At 49.4% G+C, this 20899-nt stretch overlaps 1 protein-coding gene across 8 annotated transcripts in view; it reads right to left on the reverse strand.

Annotated features, from left to right (window-relative positions):
- SH3KBP1 (SH3 domain containing kinase binding protein 1) overlaps positions 1-20899 on the reverse strand; it is a 1542178-nt gene that overhangs the window by 1273597 nt on the left and 247682 nt on the right. For 4 of the 8 annotated variants that reach the window (XM_078657888.1, XM_078657887.1, XM_078657890.1 and 1 more), the window contains exon 2: positions 19314-19417. The exons of the other annotated variants lie outside the window; for them this stretch is intronic. In XM_078657888.1, coding sequence (XP_078514014.1) covers positions 19314-19368 — 55 coding nt within the window. In that variant the 5' untranslated portion in view covers positions 19369-19417. The remainder of the gene's footprint in view (positions 1-19313; positions 19418-20899) is intronic. 8 annotated transcript variants of the gene reach the window in all.

Here is a 20899-nt window from a genome sequence, read left to right on the forward strand (position 1 = left end):
ACATATTTTATATATATATGTATGTATGTATGTAAGTATATATATAGTTAGGAATCAACAAAGCACTGTACATTATGTTAGAGGCTAGGAGACAATCTACAAGTATGTGTTGATCATGTGGAGATTGCCCGAATATATTTTACACACATTACGTTTCAAATATTTTAGGGTCAGGGAGATTCAGTGATTTGTCCAGAATCACATGATGTTGAGTCAATCACCCATGCCGGGATTAGCACTTGAGTCCACAGGTTCCAAAGTGGCAGGCAACTCTAGCTGCTAGGACAGCTTTGGTTTATTCGGTTTACATAATGAGAGCTTTGCTAATGCTTCACATAATATGGCCTCTGGCGCAATCTGTTCCTATTAATGAGAGCTCTGATATGCACAACCATCATTTGTCAAGTTAATGCGTGGGAACCAAAGGGACAAGTGGAGCTTTTTCAACAATGCATATACATTTCTGCATTATGTAGTCCCAATAACATGTAGATGTTTTATATAACTCAACTCCACAAAACAGGTGAACGGATCTGTGGTGAATGTATGATAAAACATTTTTTAAATGTGTGTACATTTGCTATCATGGACAAGCAAGTTGTGGTGAAATTTGTGAACCTCAATTGGATATGGAGTTCCTTACAGCACTTAAAGATATTTGTTCTGAAAGCATGTTGAACATGCTATGTTTACGATGCATACGTGGCAATATCATTGTTAAGCATGATCCTCATCTCAGTAGGAGGGATTCTAGGGTTGCTGTAAGTGGGATGGCTGATTCCAATACTTGGCTCAGCTGGCAATACGCTGATCTCAACAGACCATACCCTACACTCTGCCCATGTGTATATCCCCTGCTCGTCCCAGTGAGACCCACCAAACATCATGTTTGGTCACATACACCACTCCACGTAAAGCTAAACAATTCAGAGTTGTACCCAAGTGTCTGTCTCTATATATCTGTAAGAAACAGTAGTTAGAGTTAGATTCTTTACCTTAGAATATCCCCAGGCGTCAGACTGGATCCGGAAAGTTTTGAGTAGCGTAGCAGTACCCCTGCACCTCGGTAGGCGTTGTCTGCGGCTCCGCGTCCGTTGTCAGCATCATGATCGCCGGGATGATGTCGTCGGAGCACTTAGACGCCGCCCTCGCGTGCTGACGTCAGTTCTTGTACATAGCTTTCCGCGCCAGGAACGCAGAGCCATGCCAGAGACCGACACTGGTGCCATGAAACCAGGGCCCTCAAAGGGAGATACCTTAACCCTAGATATCGGTTCGCAGAACGGGGAGGATGGGTGGGGCGGTAAGGAATCTAACACTAACTACTGTTTCTTACAGATATATCATTACCTAAGGTAAGTAACTTGTGCATCTGAAAGAAACAGGTTAGTGTTAGATTCCTAACCTTAGGATACCCCAGCAATACCAACCCCAGTGGTGGGTCTGCGAACCAAGATCACACCAGAAAGTCCTGGAGAATAGAACGGCCGAAAAAGCCATCTCTCCGAACTTGGCTGTCCAGGCAGTAGTGTCTAGCAAACGTGTGCAGCGAGGCCCATGTAGCTGCCTGACAGATGTCGTGCAAGGGGACTCCCCGACCCAGGGCATTAGTAGCCACCGTGGCCTGAGTGGAATGTGCACGTAGCCCCACAGGAGGCTCCTTCTTGGCCAAAGAGTAACAGACCTTCATGCACAAAACGACCCACCGAGAGATGGTCAGTTTGAGCACCGCTGTCCCTTCTTAGCGCCCACGTAACCTTCAAAGAGATGGTCGTCCACCCGGAACTGGCGTGTGCGGTCTAGATAAAAGGAGAGCGCACATGTTGGGTCCAGACGGTGGAGCCTCTCTTCCTCTTTCGAAGGGATGCGGAGGTGGAAAGAAGGGGAGCAAGGTGATGGACTGCCCGATATGAAAGGCTAAAACCACATTGGGCAGGAAAGAAGGACGAGTTCTCAAGAAACTTTGTCCAGAGAGGAAAGGAGGTTTAGAAGATAGAGCCTGGAGCTCCTGGCAGAGGTGATGGCAACCAGGAATGCAGTCTTATGAGTCAGAAGACGAAGAGGTCAATTGTGAAGTGACTCGAAAGGAGCGCACATCAAATAGGTTAGAACAGGGTTCAAGTCCCACTGAGACATCACGAAAGGAACAGGAGGAAACATGTGTGTGATGCCTTTCAAGAACCTATGTACAACAGGGGACTTGAAAAGAGAAGGCTGATCAGGAAGCCTCAAGAAGGCTGAAATGGAAGAGAGGTAGCCTTTGATAGTGCCTAGAGCAGAGCCCTGCTGGGCAAGAGAAAGAAGAAAGAGGAGAACCTCTGAAAGGGGGGCAGAAAGTGGATCCAAAGCCTTTGCTGTGCACCATGCCACAAATTTGTTCCACCTGCAGGCGTATACCGTTTTTGTGAGGGGACGCCTGACTGCCAGAATGACATCACAGACTTCAGGAGGCAAGTCAAATGGCCTCAACTGTCGCCACTCAATCGCCACACATGTAGGTTGAGACTGGACAGGTTCGGGTAGAGGACCGTCCCCTGCTGCTGCGGCAGAAGGTCTCCTGAAGAGGCAGACGAATCAGGGGATTGATTGACATGCTGAGTAGCTCGGGATACCAGTATCTTCGTGCCCAGTCCAGAGCCACAAGGATGACTTGGGCCCGGTCGCGCCGGATCTTCTTCAGCACTCTTGGCAGAAGTGGTATAGGCGGAAAGGCGTACAACAGACCGCAGCTACACTCTCGGCGAAAAACGTCTCACAGCGAGTGCAGCCTTGAAAATTCCAAAGTGCAGAATTGATGACATTGCGATTTCTCTTCTGTGGCGAATAGATCTAACCAAGGCTCTCCCCACTGCTGAAAGAGGCCTTGCGCCACGTCCGAGTTCAGACGCCATTCGTGATCCATCATGCACCGGCGGCTGAATTTGTAAGCCCTGGCATTCAGGGAACCTGCCAGGTGTTGAACCACCAGGGTGACGCCCTGGTGTTCCAGCCATTGCCAGAGGCGCAGAGCCTCCTGACAGAGGGTCCACGACTCCACCCCGCCCTGTTTGTTGCAGTACCACATGGCGGTGGTGTTGTCCATGAACACCTGCACTACACTTCCCCGGACAGAGGGAAGGAATGCTTTCAGTGCAAGCCGGATCGCCCGCAGCTCCAGAATGTTGATGTGGAGCCGGGACTCCGCCGGAGACCAGAGGCCTCTGATCTCTGCCTCTCCTATGTGCCCCCTCCCAGCCCCGGAGGGACGCATCCGTCACAACTACGTGCTCCGGTTGGGGTAGGGAGAGGGATCTGCCATTGACCCAATTGCGGTCCGTGAGCCACCACTGCAACTGTCTCGCAGTGCCCTCTGAGATCCGGACGTGGTCGGACAGGTTGCCCTGATGCTGGGCCCACTGAAACTTCAGGTCCCACTGCAGAGCCCGCATCCGTCACCTGGCGTGATGCACTAGAAGGATGCAGGAGGCCATCAGCCCCAGAAGCTGCAGCGTCAACCTGACTGAGACTCGGGATAAAGTCTGAAAGATCGCAATCAGAGCCTGAATATCCCAAACCCGCTGTTCGAGAGGATAAACCTGAAACTGCGCCGATTCCAGAACCGCTCCGATGAAGAGGAGCTTCTGAGAGGGGAACAGGTGTGACTTCGGCACATTGATGGAAAACCCCAGCAGGTGCAAGAGGTCGGCCGTAGTCTGGAGGTGGCTGACGACTGTCTGGGGCGAGCCCGCCTTCAACAACCAGTCGTTGAGATAGGGGAAGACTGAGACCCCTGATCTGCGCAGATGAGCTGCGACCACCGCCATCACTTTCGTGAACACCCGAGGGGCGCTGGTAAGGCCAAAGGGGAGCACAGTAAACTGAAAGGGCTCGTGGCCTACCGTGAACCGCAGGTAACGATGGTGGGCCGGCAGGATGAGGATATGAAAATATGCGTCCTGCAAGTCCAATGCTACCATCCAGTCTCCAGGGTCCAGGGCAGCTAGGACCTGAGCTAAAGTCAGCATCTTGAACTTCTCCTTTTGGAGGAAGCCGTTGACGCTCCGGAGGTCCAAGATAGGGCGTAGGCCTCCTTTGCCCTTCTTGGGAACCAGAAAGTAATGGGAGTAGCAACCATGTCCTACTTTGGCCCAGGAACGCGCTCAATGGTCCCCTTGGCCAAGAGGGCCATAACTTCCTCCTGCAGAAGTTGCAAGTAATCCCCCGACATGCGGTGGCACTGCGGTGGCATGGCTGGAGGGGTCGCCTCGAAGGGGAGGGAGTAGCCCCTTCGGACAATTTGCAGCACCCACCTGTCCGATGTGATGGTACGCCAGTGGAGGAGGTGATGGTGAACCTTGCCCCCACTGGCGTCGAATGGGCCTGAAAGCTCAGACTAGGAGGGCTTTGAGGCAGATGCTGTGGGGGTGGATGTGGACTGACCGTGTCGTTGTACCCCAGCACCGCCACGGCGGTTACCACGTCCGCGACTGCGCTGAGGTTGGTTCTGCGGCCTGTGGCTTGCTGGACGTGTGGGGGCCCCCTTCCTTGGCAACGAAAGGGGCAAAAAGCGGAAGTTTGCTGGCGTTAGCCGAGGCCCAAGGACTTAGCCATAGCTCTGGAGTCCTTGAAACGCTCCAGCGCACTGTCCGCCTTGTCGCCAAAGAGGCGACGGCCATCAAAAGGCATGTCCATAAGGGTGGCCTGGACATCCCCCGAAAAGTTGGCGGGCCTCAGCCAGGCGGGGCGGTGAACCGCCACTGTCGTTGCAATCGCCCTACCCAGCGAGTCAGTGGTATCAAGTCCACACCGTGTTCAATAGCGTGCTGCATCCCGCCCATCCACTAGGGCTTGGGTAAGCTGTGCCTGGACCTCACCGGGCACTGCGGCAGCACTTCCGCAACCGTATCCCACAGAGAGTGGGTGTAACGGCCTAAAAGGCAGGCGTAGTTGACAGACCTCAACCCCAAACTCAGGGAGGAGAACATTTTCTTCCCAAACTGTTCATACCTTGTGGATTCCCGATCCAGAGGAGCGGTCGGGAATGCGGTCTGGGATGTAGAGGCCTGGATCACCAGGCTCTCGGGAGTGGGGTGAACGGACACGTAGCTGGGATCGCCCGGAGCTGGGCGGTGGCGTCGGGCCACGTTCCGATCTACAGGAAGGCCCGTAGAGGGCTTGGACCAGGTGCCCGACCAGAACGTCAGTGAGGGCTTTGTTAAACGGCAGGAGAGGCTCCGAGGAGCTTGCCTGCGTATTGAGAACCTCAGTGAGGAGGTTAGTACTCACGGCCGCGACAGGGAGCTCAAGAGCCAAGGCCTTGGCTGCCCTAGTCAACACCATGCTATAGGCAGCCCCCTCCTCAGTAGCCTCGGTAGGAGGGAAGACAAATCCAGTGTTGGGCGAAGTGTCCAGACCACTGGCCTCCCCCAGCTCGTCTGCCCAGTCCTGGCTCAATTGGCACTGCAGTGCCAGAGGGTCCTCAGACCCCTCCCAGTCATCCATCTCCTGATAGTCAGGAAAAAATGATGGAACCGTGTCGTCGGTAAATGGCTCACCGAACGGCATCTAAGACGGCGCCGGCCGGTGCCGGTCCAACGCCGGACCCGAACCGGGGACGGCGTCGTGGGCGACACCCTTGGGGACGGCGCCAGCGGAGGGGTCGTAAGGTCGACTGGCGAGGTCCCGGATCCAGGCCTGGATCCTGTGGAGCCCTGAAGCGTCGGGACCAGAGTCGTCGACGGCGCCAGGGCCGAAGCACCCGAGGGCACCGGGGCCGGAGCCGCCGGCCCGCTAGGGCTCCCAGACGGACCCGCGGGGCCCAAAGGCGCCTCGACAGGGCCCGACGAAGGGAACTGAGTCCTCATGGCCACGAGGAAGTCACGAATCTCCTCCGGCGTCGCGTGCAGCCCAGGGACCGGCGGGTATGGAGCTAGACGCGGCGCTTGCGGCTCCGGCGGAGCCGCATGGGTGGTGTCGCCCGAACTCTGGGCCGCTTTGCGCGAGCATCGGGGGGAGTCAGAAGAGCGATGACGCTTCTTCGACTTCTTTTTCGAGTGCCTCGACTTACCTGAGGACTTGGAGCCCAACGAGTGGTGGTGACTCGTCGAGTGGCGATGACTGCGGCCCCGCGACCGGTCCCTCGACCTCCTCCTGGACCGGGACCTTGAGCGGCGCGGGGCCGACTGCCGGAGCTCGAGTCGCTTACGGGACCGCTCCTGCCTAGCCTTCGAGGTCAAGGCCCGGCAGTCGTGGCACGACTTGTCATCGTGGTCGGCCCCGAGACAGTAAAGGCACCGACGGTAGGGGTCAGTCACCGACATCAAGCGGTGACAATCCTCACAAGGTTTAAACCCAGGTATCCCTACCGGCACCGTGAGTCGAAGATCGACTAGAGAAGTGATCCAAAATAGATCAAAAAGTTAGTCAAAAAATGACTAAGAGTACTGCTCTTCCCGGATCTGCGCTTGCTGGCACGGAAAAAAGAACTGATGTCAGCGCATGAGGGCGGCGTCTAAGTGCTCCGACAACATCATCCCAGCGATCACGACGCCGATGACGGACGCGGAGTCGCAGACGACGCCTACCACGCGCGGTGGTACTGATACGCAAAACTTTCCGGATCCAGTCTGACGCCTGGGGATATTCTAAGGTAAGGAATCTAACACTAACCTGTTTCTTTCAGATTCCATATGTAGTCCCTCTTTCCCAAAGCTCTTATTAAAACATGCAATTGTAGAGAACATGTTCATTTAACAAAGAAAATCCACCTGCTTAGACAGATAATATACTAATACAACTGAATACTTCCTGTAAATTGGTTATTTATATAATGGACCCCAAAAAAACTACTGGCCCGTTTCAGGTGCAAAACATTACCCCACAGGCAGGGCCGGACTGGGAACCACAACCGACCCTGGCAAAGTGGGACGATTTTGCAGCTATGCTGTAAAAACGGCCCTGTAACAAAAAAGGCCCCCACCCGTGCGGCGCACCGGGGGATTGCCTGGTGCCCGCTATGGCCAGTTCGGCCCTGCCCACAGGAACAGGGCGGGTAACTATCCTTTTTCATTTGCCATGGATTGAGTGCACCCACAGACCCACTCGTCCACTTCTACGCCAGCTTCTGTCCACTAATAACTCAACTTTTTCTTAGTTAAAGATCTTCCCATATGCACTTCAAGAACTAATTTAATCTGAGTGAGACCTCCTCACAAAGACCGCGACAACAAATTGCTGCCCTCTTAGCAAGCTGTTGACTTAGACTTAGATGGACAATTCTTCTTTCACCTTGAAATAGATCTCCAATTCTTTCTCTCTATACTTCCCAGCGGAACAGCCACTCACTACCAATTTCATGGCATGTTGTAAAATCTGATTCTACAATGCACTCATCCACTGCTCAAAGATTGTACAATATCATCTGGAATCGCATTAATAGTCTTAGCTGTATTGGGTCAATGCCCCTCTTGCACATACACCAACTGCAGTAATGTCAAGCATCAGCCCAATCATTCTTCCATCTTAGGGGTATATTTTAACTTAAAGTGACACTTCCACTCCATCAAAACACACTTGGCTCAGACAGTCCAGGCACTATTTGCCAAATCAAACGTTCTAGATTTGTATCTTCACAAACTCCTACCACCAAACATAAAACACAGATACGGGGACTACAATGTAGCACCGGAAGCGCTCAATATTAAACGAAACCAACAAGGTAGCCCCACTGAAGGCACTTCAAATGTATCTGCTTACAAACATTCCAAAACATGGGACAAAACGTTATAGTCTGAACAAAACAAAAATCCATGCCCAACAGATAAGTCCGAAAATAGCCAGTCACCCAAACAGAAGCCAATGTTTATGAGAGCATAGTGTCTCTCAGCATCATTCAATGTACAAAAAGCAAATGTTAAGGGCATAAATTCCTGCAGAGCATGTATAAGATACTACATTAACCAATTCAGATGGACACACACAACATGTTACAATCATTCTCACACGCAAATGACATGTTAATTCGATTGCTGTATCTACGGCACCATTCTTTCATATGTAAATCCCTTTCCTAAAAATACCGGTCATGTAATAATGCATAAGCTTCAACTAACTTTCCACCACAAGTCTCATAAATGACCACAGATCGGTGAATCGCTAATTACTCATATTAGGTCAGTCTATGAACGGATTCCATCTTCAGTTTGTCTATGTCTGACGGATGTATGACGGTACAACGCGTACCGTTACAACGCGTACCTTTACGACGCAGGTTTAACAACGCAAGTCGTTACAACGACTTGCGTTGGGGGGGCGCTGGATAGTGAATAGTTTAATTTACTATTCCAACTCCAGTCCCCGTGGATAGTAGGGAAGGTGTTGGATAGTAAATTAAACTATCCCCTATCCTAGAGCGCCCTACAGCGAAAGTCGTTGTAACGGCTTTCGTTGTAAATCCTGCGTTGTAACGGTACCGCGTTGTAACGGTTCCGTTGTAAAGGATGTTTCCCATGTCTGACATACTCCATTTCTATCATAAAGCACACTTTCCTCTACATAATGCAAGTCCAGCCGTTTCCCCATCCAAAGTCCAAAAGTGAGAAAGTTATACAGAAGAAAAAAAATCTGAATATCCTCCTGCCCCTAGAAAAATGAAGTCATCGTGCACTGAAAATCATGCGCCACAGACATCAATGCAAATAGTCATTTGGAATGGACTCTGTGGCAATTGGTGCAGACCTTCCATGGTAAGAACAGCATTCAAATCGGTGAACGCTGGATGTGAGCAGGTTTAATGACAAGTCTGTTTCAAGTCAAAACTTGAAAAATAATGTAAATATAAAAGCATTTACAGCTTACTAATCCATCTGCAGGCCTTTTTCTGACCCCTGACATCTCTTTTGTCACACATGCTCAACACTAAAATCAGCATTTTATCTGCTGCCAGGGGCACCACACTGCACATGCTACTTAAACATGGCACCCTCTCCATGTGCTCCCTCAATGGAAGACCTCTCCTCATTTCTCCTGGAACCTCTGTTCCTTCCTGCATCTGTTAAGTCTCAGAGAGCCATCTCTCCGCCCTCCGGCCACCCTCCGCGCCTCCGGCTTTCTCCACCCAGTCTCCATCATGGCCACATTCTCCAGCCCTTAATCTTAGCAGCACCCATGCAGCTCCCTGTCACTCCTGTTCACCGCCTCTTCCTGTCCACCAGTGTCTTCCTCACACTACCCAGATCCTTCTCCTGTGTCTCCATCCTTCAAATCATGACTTTTCTTCCCTCAGCGTGTCCCACCATCTTCTGCTTTATCATGGAACTAATAGTTCACCTTCTCATACCCCTGGTCTCCGCCCAACTTCTCATAGCCCCTTGTGCGCGGCCGCGATTCTGCGCCTGTGCGGCACATTCCGATCGCGGGTGCGGTCATGACGGCCGGGAGCCGTCATCAGCACACGAGCACTGTGTGCCTTGACGGCTCCCGGCCGTCATCAGCATGGAAGGGGATAATATCCAACATTTTCCCATACTGGACTGTAGTATTTGACTTCCTCACTTTATCAGCACTGGTTGGTGTTGAAGGGCCCATTTTGTGTCCCACACTTCTTACTTCATCCTGAGTTGCTTGTTTGCAGGGAGTGACAATCCATGTTCCCAACCCAAGAACCAGAGGAAGAGGGCCTCGTCTACTTGTCTGCCTACCCAATGCAGCCGTTCGCCACTCATGCTAGGGGCCCACATCCTTCCTGTCCCCGAACCCATTGGTATAGCTGCCTGTAGGCTTGATAAAGACATTTGGCTGGGACGAGCCGAGCATGGCGGACGAGCTTTAAAGGAGCTCCGTCCACTGCCCGATCAAATTAGCAAACTATCCTGACTTCACAGCCTTCCCTGGCCGCCCAACTACTCCCCACAAACGGAGTAACTGCTGCGAACACTCGGAGGCACCTGTGGGCCTTGGAATCCACTGTGAGGCGAGCACTGCCCCTGACCCGAGCGGAGCCTGCCACCTTACAACGGACCGCGGACTAAAGTTGTGGGACGGGCCGGCCTCGGTCCGCGCCTCGACTCCTGCACTGCGCCGGGGCCAGCTGTGAAGGGCGACACCCCCGGGAGGAACGGCGGCCGAAGCGGGACCACGCGGACACGAGGCAGGCACGCACATAGGGTGAGAACCTGTGCCAGGCTGACAGAGCTCATCAGAACGGCGGCGTGGGCGCCCGAGCTGAGGCGGACGGAGGCGCAGAGATCAGCGGACCCGGTGAGCGGAGTGGAGGCGGGAACCAGACGGGTAGTCAGAGGACTCGCCGTGCGCCGCGGAGGGAGCTGAAGGTTCGCTACACACATTCAGATGGTCGGCTGGGAGTCCTGAGATTGGATTAGAGACACTGCACAGACCTCACTGCCGGGCAGAAAAGAACGGGCGCCATTTTCTGCTCGTCGCGCCGGCTGCAGGGCAACTGCTGAGCTGAAAGAGGTTACTAGCGACCGAGGCGGACAGCTTAAAGGGGAGCTGCCAGGCGCACCATATCTATGGCAAGGCATAAGGGAATATGTGGAAAAGTGTATAATACTGGACTGGTGCGACTTGTACTAACTTGCTGGCCAACACAGGAGGAGGGAACATTGCATGTGCCAATTTTCGTTTGGTGTAATCAGCAGCATCCTTCTAAACATTAGCAGCTTGCCAAATGTGATGGCCTCAGGAGCGGGGGTTGCATTGCGGTGGTGAGTGCCAGGCCTTGGCAAATAACCTGCAGAGAGCGGAACGACTGACGGATAGGGGCGTCACTGGACACACTATCCGCAATAAACACGACCCTAACGGCCGGTGATAAGCCTGTCCTCACACGCTCGGGAGCACTTGTACGACCGGCTGCGACGCTTGTGAGTAAGAACATTGTGGTGACGCAACCCATAAGCTGGCACTGAGGAGCGATAGGGACATCGCCGACGCCACCCTGCTGACGGATATAATGGGGAGAAACAGAGTGAAGGCGCAGGACCTATCCCGAAGTGGCGCCTCCAGCCGGAGCTGCTGGAGGACCCGGTATTCCGAGCAGCCCTAGCTGACGCAATCACAAATTATTTTAACACAAATGCAGGCTCGGCTAGCTCTAGACAACTAGAATGGGACGCCTTCAAGGTGTACATCAGAGGGGAAGCGATGAGCACTAAAGTGGGCATGAGACATATTGTGATGGACAGGCTTCGAGAAATAGAGGGGCGTCTGGCAATGCTTGAAAGCGAAGCTGCAGGTACGAACGTACCCTTTACACCACTACAGCAGGCAAATATACAGCACGCTGAATTGCTAGAAGAGCTGCGGGTGCTAGATTATAGAGAATACACGAGCAGACAGCATGCGCAGGCGGAAAGGTCAGGACCCCTGCTAGCCCGGATGGTTCGGGATGACCCAGTGCCTGTGCCTATTCTGGAAATTCTTGATAAAGGGGGAACACATGTTGGGACACAACTGGACATTAATAATGCCTTCAGGGATTACTATGAAACACTGTATGGCCCACACCCACCGCTATCTGAATTAGCCTTTGAAGAGTTCATGGAGGGGCTAAATATACTGAGGCTTAAGGACCACCAGAGTAAGGAATTATCGCGCCCTATCACAATTGCGGAGATACGGCAGGCCATGAGTGCACTTCCACGTAACAAAACCCCTGGAACAGATAGCCTACCGGCTGAGTTCTACGGGGCCTATATCGATTTGCTGGCCCCACGTTTACAAGTAATGTATCAGGAAGCGCTGAAGACGGGGGGTCTACCACAATCGACGTTGCAAGCACTAATAGTCTCACTATTGAAGCCGGGAAGAAACAGCCTGCACCTTGCAAACTATAGGCCTCTGTCATTGCTCAATACGGATTATAAGATATTGAGTAAAATTCTTGCGACGAGACTGGCCCAGTATATCCCACAACTGATCCACCCTGATCAATGTGGCTTTGTACCCGGCAGGAGTACGGCTATGAACCTGCGGAGGCTTGGCCAACTCATGCTCGGCGAACAGGTACTGTTGGGAACGGAGGGATGTATCTCTCTGGATTTGAAGCAGGCATTTGATTCCCTCAGATGGGATTATATGTTAGCAACATTCCGGAAATTCGGGATTCCGCCCGAATATTTCACATGGGTCCAGTTATTATATACCCGACCGACGGCCCGGGTCTGCACGAACAGATGCATTTCAGCGCCGCTGGACATAGCGAAGGGGACGAGGCAGGGATGTCCGCTATCACCACTATTGTTAATTCTAGCACTGGAGCCACTGCTCTGCAAACTCCGTAGATCAGCTCACCATAGAGGCATACGAAGGGCTGGGATAAGTCACGTAGTATCGGCGTATGCGGATGATATCATTCTATACCTACATGATTTAAGGGGGGAGCTGCACCCCATCCCTGCACTCTTTGAAAACGTTAGAGCACTGTCGGGTCTCACCATCAATGAGAGTAAATCATACGGGTTCTGTTTCGCCGCCTCTGGGGCGACCACCCAACTGCCCTTTGTGCCACACGCCTTCCAGATGGCAGAGACAACATTCCGCTACCTGGGTATCCAAGTGTACAGGGAGGCGAGGGACATGATAGATGGCAACCTGGGTAGGTCAGTTACGGCACTGAAATCGCAAATACAATTCTGGACTGCGTTGCCATTGACGGTGGCGGGCAGAGTGGCCATCTCTAAAATGGTGGTGCTCCCCCGCCTCATTTATTACTTCACGAGCTTGCCATTCATAATCCCTGCCCCATTGTTTACGAGGTTACATACTTTGCTGACGGAACTGGTGTGGGGAACGGGGAGGTGACGAATTAGCCTGTCTAAACTGCAGCTTCCCACGTCGGCGGGCGGAATGGGGGTCCCGGATTTGCGGGCATACAGCTACGCTTGCCAAATACAGTGGTTGGCATACTTGCTGGCGGGCTGCAACTTACATGAAATTGACATGTCAGAGGCCGAATGGAATAAAGGGAAGGTTCATACTTTGTTGCTGCCGAGGGCGGAGGTGCCAGACACGGCGCCCCCACTGCTGAAGCTAGCGGTTAACTATTGGAGGAAAGCAGTGAAATACACATCGTCTGCGACTTCCTATGCACCCACGATACCGCTACTGGGACTTCCCCTGATATCGGGAACGCTTTCGAATAGGGCACTCGCCATATGGCATGAGGCGGGTGTGTCACATACAGGGGACTTCTTCGTAGAGGGACGAGTTATGTCCTTCGAGGACTTTAGAAACACACACCACACCCCAAGGGGAACATTCTTAACACACGCAAGGATATGCCGTTATATAGCACAGACCTGGGCGCCACATGGGGAAGAACCTGGTACGAACCCCCTACTAACAATGCAATACCTGATGGGAACTGGCAGTCACCTGACTAAGTGGCTCACAAGTGGCATTAGAGAAGGGAGAGCGATAACACTACGACCATTGCAAGATAGGTGGGAGGAAGACCTGGGGAGACCAATCAGGGACAAGGAATGGGAGAGGATTCTTAAGTTCCCGAAGGCAGTATCAAGAAACCCAAAATTTTAATTTATACAGCTTATGCTACTGCATAGAGCGTACCTAACCCCTCACCGTCTACACGCCATGTTTCCCAACACAGCTGACACATGCCCCCGCTGTGACGCGGAGGACGCGCGCTTACTACATATGGTGTGGGATTGCCCAAAATTAGGATATTATTGGAAGTCAGTGCAGGATACTCTAACTAAGCTGGCCCCCTCCAAACCATACACTGCATTGGAATATGTAATACTGGGGTTGGGACCTGTGGAACGTAGGAAAAGTGTGGTCACACGTTTCACTGACCTGGCCCTGCTACTTGCTAAACGTGCCATCACAATGAAATGGAAATCGGCTAGGCCACCAGACCCGGAAGTATGGAGGGCGGAGGTGGTACGATGGGGGAAGGCGGAAAGCACGACATTGCAGCGCGAGGAACGAAGGGGACTTAGTAAAACCCCGATATCTTTGGAGTGGAACGCACTGCTGGGGTCATTTGAGTCCGGTGAGGACTCCACATCCACTGCTTCGACAACTGCCACTTAGGATGTGATATGTCCTGTTGGGTGGGGATGGAGCGCATTCTGGATGGCACTACCACAGGCATCGAAGGACGTATGTAATACTAGGTGCACAGTGTGACGATCATACTAGAGGAGAATTATGTAAAGTTCACAGTAAGGATGCGGCAGATACAAACTGTATGTTGACCATTGTGGGTTGGCCCAGATTTCATTTCTAATTTGTTTAATAATGATTGAAGTGCGGGAAGTATAAGTGCCGGGAAGGGAAAGAAACGGGGAGGGGGGATTGTTCATAGGGATGTTCAACTTAAAAAGAAAATGTTTCCTACTGATAAGATGCATATATGTACAAGTAACGCAAGATAAGTATGACAAGTTGAATGCGATGTAATGTGTCTTCTTATGTGACATATGCCAATAAAAACAGATTTTCAAAAAAAAAAGACATTTGGCTGGGGGTCAGCTCCATGTCCCAACAGACCGCCACTGCCACATTTCTGAACATCTCTACATCCCCTCCACTTCAAAGTTCCCAAAGTATAACTGTCTCTCACTTGCCAGCCTGCTCTGAACCCCATTACTGTTTATGCTATCCATGTATACCCCCTTTCACCTACTTCGCTGCTGTTCTCCCTTCCCAAAGCCCCCTTCACCATTCCACTCCATATCAGGACCCAGTGCCACCTCAAGCATCAATCACATTTCGTCCCCTCCTCCCTTGTCGCCTGACCCCACATCCATCTTCCACTCCCCAAGAAGACCTAATCCTCTCCCTCTTCTCAGTACTAAATCCCTTTCTTACACCCAGGCACACCCTCTTACAGGCTCCCCTCCTCTTCACCCACACACTCCTTAGCAGCCTACACCTCTGTAAATGTGGACTAAATGGCGAGAAGAGGTTAGAAACTAGCAGAAAAAGGCAAAACAGAGGGCATTAAAACAAGCGAGAAGAAAAGGCAAAACAGAGGGCAGAAAAACAAGCTGAGAAGCCAAAACAGAGCAGAAGAGGGCAAAACAGAGAGCAGAAAAGTAGCAGAAGGCCAAACGGAGGGCAGAAAAACGAGCAGAAAAGCAAAACAGAGGGCAGACAAAAGAGCAGCAGAAGGCAAAACAGAGGGCAGAAAAAAGAGGAGCAGAAGGCAAAACAGAGGGCAGAAAAAAGAGCAGCAGAAGGCAAAACAGAGGGCAGAAAAACAAGCAGAAAGGCAAAACAGAGCAAGAAACAAGCAGAGATGGAACAAACAGAGGACAGCAGGTAGACAGGCAGCAGACGGTAGCGGACTGCAGGCAAACTGGACAGGAGAACTGTCGCTGGGGAAGCTGGCCCGGGGACCTGCATACAGTGTCAAAAATACTGCTTTACCTGCTATATCATTGCCTGGGTATACATGTGAGAAATGTGCTGACGTCCTTGCTATGTCCAGGTTTGCATTCCAGGTTTCAAATGATAAAAAAAAAATAATAAAGTTCTTACAAAAGAAATATTATGTGTTTGCCTCCATTAGCACACCTGCTCTGATCGAAGCACACAATGAGCCCCGTCCCGATTAAAACCTGCTCAAGGAAATGATTGATATTATAGGAGCTAGCAATCCGTTATAAGGCGTTCTCCCTGCCGCGGTTTCAGACAGGCTCTGTGGCGTAGCAGTAATTACCTGATCAATACTTCTGAATTTTCCCTCCTCGGGAAAAACCAAAATCAATCATAACACAAATTCTCAGTGACTGCAATGTAGCATAGGAAGCGCTAAATATTAAACTGCAACCGTGCTGTCTTTATTCAGACATCAGGAAACAGTAAGATGGCAAAACCAGAGGGCATTGATAACAACAAAAGGTACCGGCAGATTAATATGACATTTCTCTTTCACTCGTGCAATTTCTAAACGCCCTTTGATATAAATGTCAGTCTCCTAGTCTTTGAAACAATTACTTTTATTAGGGTGACCACATTTAAAAAAAGCATTAGCAAACCCTAAGTCTAGCCTTTTTGACCAACTAGCTTTGCCAATGCCTTTCTCTGATGCTGTGCGGCATCAACAAAAGACTGTGCAACATGGGCAAACAGAAAACATAAACAAGCATTTGCAATGCAATAGATCTCGCATTTACGCGAGTTTATGCTATTGGCATTGTAAATGACAATGCCTTTTATTTATGTTTTATAAACCAAAATATAAATGAAAGGTATTGTCATTTACAATGCCAATAGCTCAAACTTGCGTAAATGCGAGGCCTATTGCATTGCAAATGCTTGTTACGTTTCCAAGCGATGAGTATAAAGACAAATTATTATTTCCACAAGGCGACCTTGAAATTATTAAATCTAGAGTTAGAAATATAAACTACAAAAAATGTACAGTGTACCATTGGATGCCAACTTGCCGGAAGCTAAATTAGGTGTGTTCTTAGCTCCAAAACCATTCAAAACAAATAAGAAGAACAGCAAAAATGTGAATAACATGGTTTGGTCATCCCACAAAGAGAATAAAACCAATACCAACACACCCCAAGACACAAAGAGGCAACAAACGTTCTCTTCAACAAATCCTCTCATTTGTTTTAAAATGCATTCCTTGTTGACAGTGCCACTGGCGGATACCAAATGAAATTAGATGCTTCTGAAAAAACCTCTTGGGACAAATTGTCTTTTAAAGGGAACCCTTGCAGAAATTAAGGTCTTACAGAGCCAAGAAGCTCTACAGACAAATACATCTTCTGAAGTATTTGACAGAACTCTGTTCAAGGCTCCACATGGCTTGAACCTCCCAAACTGACAGCAACGGCAGATATTATTTCAACTACAGTACACAGATATAAGGAGATGTGTAAGCTGTCAACACAGAAGACTGCGGCCCATGTTCACAGCAGAAGATGCTGCTATCGATCATACAAATGGCTCCTGTAAATGTCTTGTTATGAAAAACAACTCGCTGTAGGACTCACATTCGGCCCCACACATGAAATACCTGCGAGGCCTTGCCGCTTCCTTGTGATTCCTTAATGTCAAACATGATTAATTAGCAAGGGTAGCATCTGTCTAGGTGCAGCCATGCCACACTCTCTCGAACTATATGGACCACAATTCAGAAGAAATTGAATTTGCATGTGTTAGAAAATAAAGCCTTTACGCAAACTGATCAAAAAGTTTTGTGTTTAGGGTTTAGCATTCTCTCACAGAAAACGTGGTGCACTGTTAAACTTAAAGGGAAATAATGATAAAACTAAAGGGGAATAGGAAGAGCATACATGTATGTACGTTAAAGGTATTTAAAAGACACATAGAAAGTAAACCTCTCAATTGAACACGTATTAGAATAGGTTTTTTTTAACCCATGATGCAGTTGGACATCTTATCAGAATGAACAAAAAATTAACACACCCGATGATTACATCAGCGTCATCTAGCATTAGATGCATCTATGCTCCTAATGTATTGCATTCTTCTTTTTATGATCTACACCAGAACCTGAGCAGGAAACACTAATGTCGAGCACAGTGCTTCATTTAGCAGCGTTTCCGAAAAGCAGGTTTTAATAAATAGCACTAGATAAAGACTATGACATTATCCTGCCATTATTATGCTCTACATGAACATTACAACAACTTTCTGGATGCTTCAAGAGTAAAATGTGTAATTTACAAAACTTCTTGTGACAAGACTTACTCGGTCATACTGCAAGATCATAAATGTAGGTTTTGAATGTTCAACGTCTTTCTTCTACAAAACATTCGATCACCCTATAAACTATAGGCTTATCAATAAACTGGGCAAATCAGTAACCTCAAGTTAACGCACGGTGATGCAAAAATAAAAAAATGTATGTTGTCCGTGTAGACTCACCAAAAAATACGCAATTTATACTGCAGGCATTCTCTTATAGCCATTGTTAAATGTACACATTTGGAATTGACAACATGAAAGCTGTTAAGTCACACCAGACGTGTGGAGGATGAATGTGACAAGCCTCTGCTTGACAGATGCGGCAGCTGATAAACTTCTTGTTGAAGGGCCATTGTAGCTTTCATTACCTGACCACAGCACACTTCATTTGCAACCATGGAGCTCACAAGGTGTAACTTAGCCAGTCCCATTTCTTCGGCCATGCTACTGGGGTCTTTCAGGCCGCATTCTCAAGCACGGCGAATTGAACTGCTGAATAAAGAATACACGCTCAGAGCAGTTTTAGCAATTTTGATAACTTACCTGCACCTAAGAAAAAACGCGCCAAGGTTAACAAGTCGGCCTGGAGCGCAGAACAGCCTTGGAAGAGACGCAGGAGGGCAGGAGCGTGACGCCGTGAGCGTGCACGTTGGCGTTCCCTGCGGCTCGTGCCAGTGGCGGGGCCTGCAGTCTTCGCCCGTTTCTGGGAAGCGCGTCTCAGAATCGCGTTCACAGACCGGAGTCTGCTCGTGCACCGGTCTGTACCACTTGGGGAGGCAACACAACCACAATAAGGCTCGCTGGCGACAGCGCTTCGCGCTGCAACGCCAGGAGAGCCCTAAAAAGGTGCAATGATGCAGCCACATCATTTTGTAAACACGCGCGTGCGTGATGGCGTGTGCATGCCTATGTAACTCATAATGCATGCATGATGACAAAATGGAGCAGGTGCCATTTCTTTTTTCTTATACCGATCAGAACAGGATCAGTAAATACAAAAGAAATTAAAAAGAAGTAGTGAGAAATCACTTTTTTTTTTTAAATGAGGGACCTGTAGCGGTTTGCTGCCTATTCTCTGAAACAAAATAACAATAAATAAAATATTTTTTTTTTAAAACAACAACATAAGTAGGTGGGTATGGGGGAGAAACTGAGGAGCAGACGAGGGGAATAGCAATGGGGAGGTGAAAAGCAGCCCCCTAGGGGGAGCAACATGTGAGTCAGGGGTAAGCAGCACTAGTAAGAAAGGAACACGGAGCGGGGGGGTGGGGATTGGCGGAGGAGAGCTTGTATAAGAGGGAGACTGCAACACCAAGATCAACCGGGCAGGAATTTGACAGTGGGAAGAAGCACATAATGAAGAGAGCTGGAAAACACAGGCACTATTGTGGTGTTTACTAAGTTTTATGCTTCTCATGTTTTATTTGTTTAATGTCGTTTTAAATGTCACTGTTTTTTTTGTTTTCCACATGTTTTAGTATTGATGTTGTCTTGTGGTAGCGCCAGGCCGTTTACTGCCTTCATAGTCACCTCACGCTACTCACGTACCATCACATTCCATTATATTCAGTTAGAATATTGTCTGAACTGGCAGTGTGTCAGTTGCTGCCACTTACCTGGAGATGTTACACGGCCTCGGCTGCTGGGGACCTTTTGTCTGAACAAAGACATTTACAAATTGTTCTGTTGCCTACCAGCCTTCTTCAACGATCACATAGCGCTAAGCAAAAAGAGAAAAATAGTTTCCTAAAAGTGAGCAGTGGAAAGATAGTAAAAGAGAGGGGAAACAGGGGGTTTACTGCAGGGAAGGGACAAACACAAGAAGGATAAGCTGGTATAAGGATAGACATCGAATAAGAAGTAAGCAAATGAAAGTGACAGTAAAGTCAACTATTGGTAACATTAGGTTTCTTGGTTAGCCGACAATAGATCTTTTGCATCTAGACAGCTTACACTGTCTGGTAGGTTCGATCTAAAAATGAGCTGGGGACATAACTTTACAACAATGCCTGAACTTTCATCCCACCAGCCACCAATTCTGGGATTGGCGCATGGCACAGGGTCACGCCCAGCTGTACACACACAGAGAAAGGAAAACAAACCCCTGCATGACATAGGTGAGCTCAAAATATGTTCCCTGAGGCAACAGCAACACTACTAATCCCATAAGCAATACAACAACCGTATACCACCAGGCAGGCGCGCAATACCCATTGGGCTCACGGGGCTTCAGCCCCCCCGTCGTGTGTGTCAGCCCGGGCTGACACAGCTTTGCGGGCTGGCGATCGTCTGATTGCAGCTGCACTCCAGTAGTTAATAGGTCTTTAAAAGACCATTTACTTGTAAATTAGGATTTTGTTATGTTTTCACCCCTTCTTACAGCCACTCTGTCTATGGTTGTTAGAATTAGCCCCCCCCCCGAAATATTTTTTAGCGCCCCCCCCTCCCTGAAATGTGGCTCTAGTTGACCGCCTGCCACCAGGGGTTACGATCCCACTAAATGCCTAATAATACCTGTGAGCATCATTCTCGTCTCAGTCTACTGCATAAAAGCCCTGCCTCAGTCACATTCTACATTTGAAAAATATTACCTCTTGGTGTCTGCTTTATCCCTTTCCAAGGAACACTAAAGCCAATACATTATGCACCATCCCTCTGTTCAAAGTGCTATTGTGCTTTAATGGATGACACAAGAACCTCATTTGGCAATGTAATGATTTGAACGCTGACTACTGATGATATTTTTTTATTCTACATATCTTAACCTCGTTTCAAATATCAATGCATTTGCAACCTCTGTGGTACCCAAATCTAAGAAATGAGGTGCCTAGAATAAGAAAGCAAACACAAAGAAGGATAATGAAAACTGGGAGGTAAAGGTAACATCAAACATCGGATGAATTTGAGGACTCAGAAGAGTAAGGTAATGTGTAAAGCCAAAAGAAATGTCCTTGCAAGGGGTGTGCAAGGAGGACAGTAGATTATCGGAAAGATTAACAACAGGGCAGGTGGAAGCAACAACACAGGGAAGTAATGGGAGAAGCACGGGGGCAAGTGGAACAGGGAGGGCGGTGAGAAGCACTCAGGGACAGAGAGCAACACTGAGTGCAGGGAGAGAGAACAGGTGCGAGACAGTTCGAAAACACATTGTAGTATCCTGCTTTTGTAATGTAATGGTACACCTCCTGCTCAGCCAGTGCTT

The sequence above is a fragment of the Lissotriton helveticus genome, chromosome 8, assembly GCF_964261635.1.
Source record: "Lissotriton helveticus chromosome 8, aLisHel1.1, whole genome shotgun sequence".
Taxonomy (NCBI): Eukaryota; Metazoa; Chordata; class Amphibia; order Caudata; family Salamandridae; genus Lissotriton; species Lissotriton helveticus.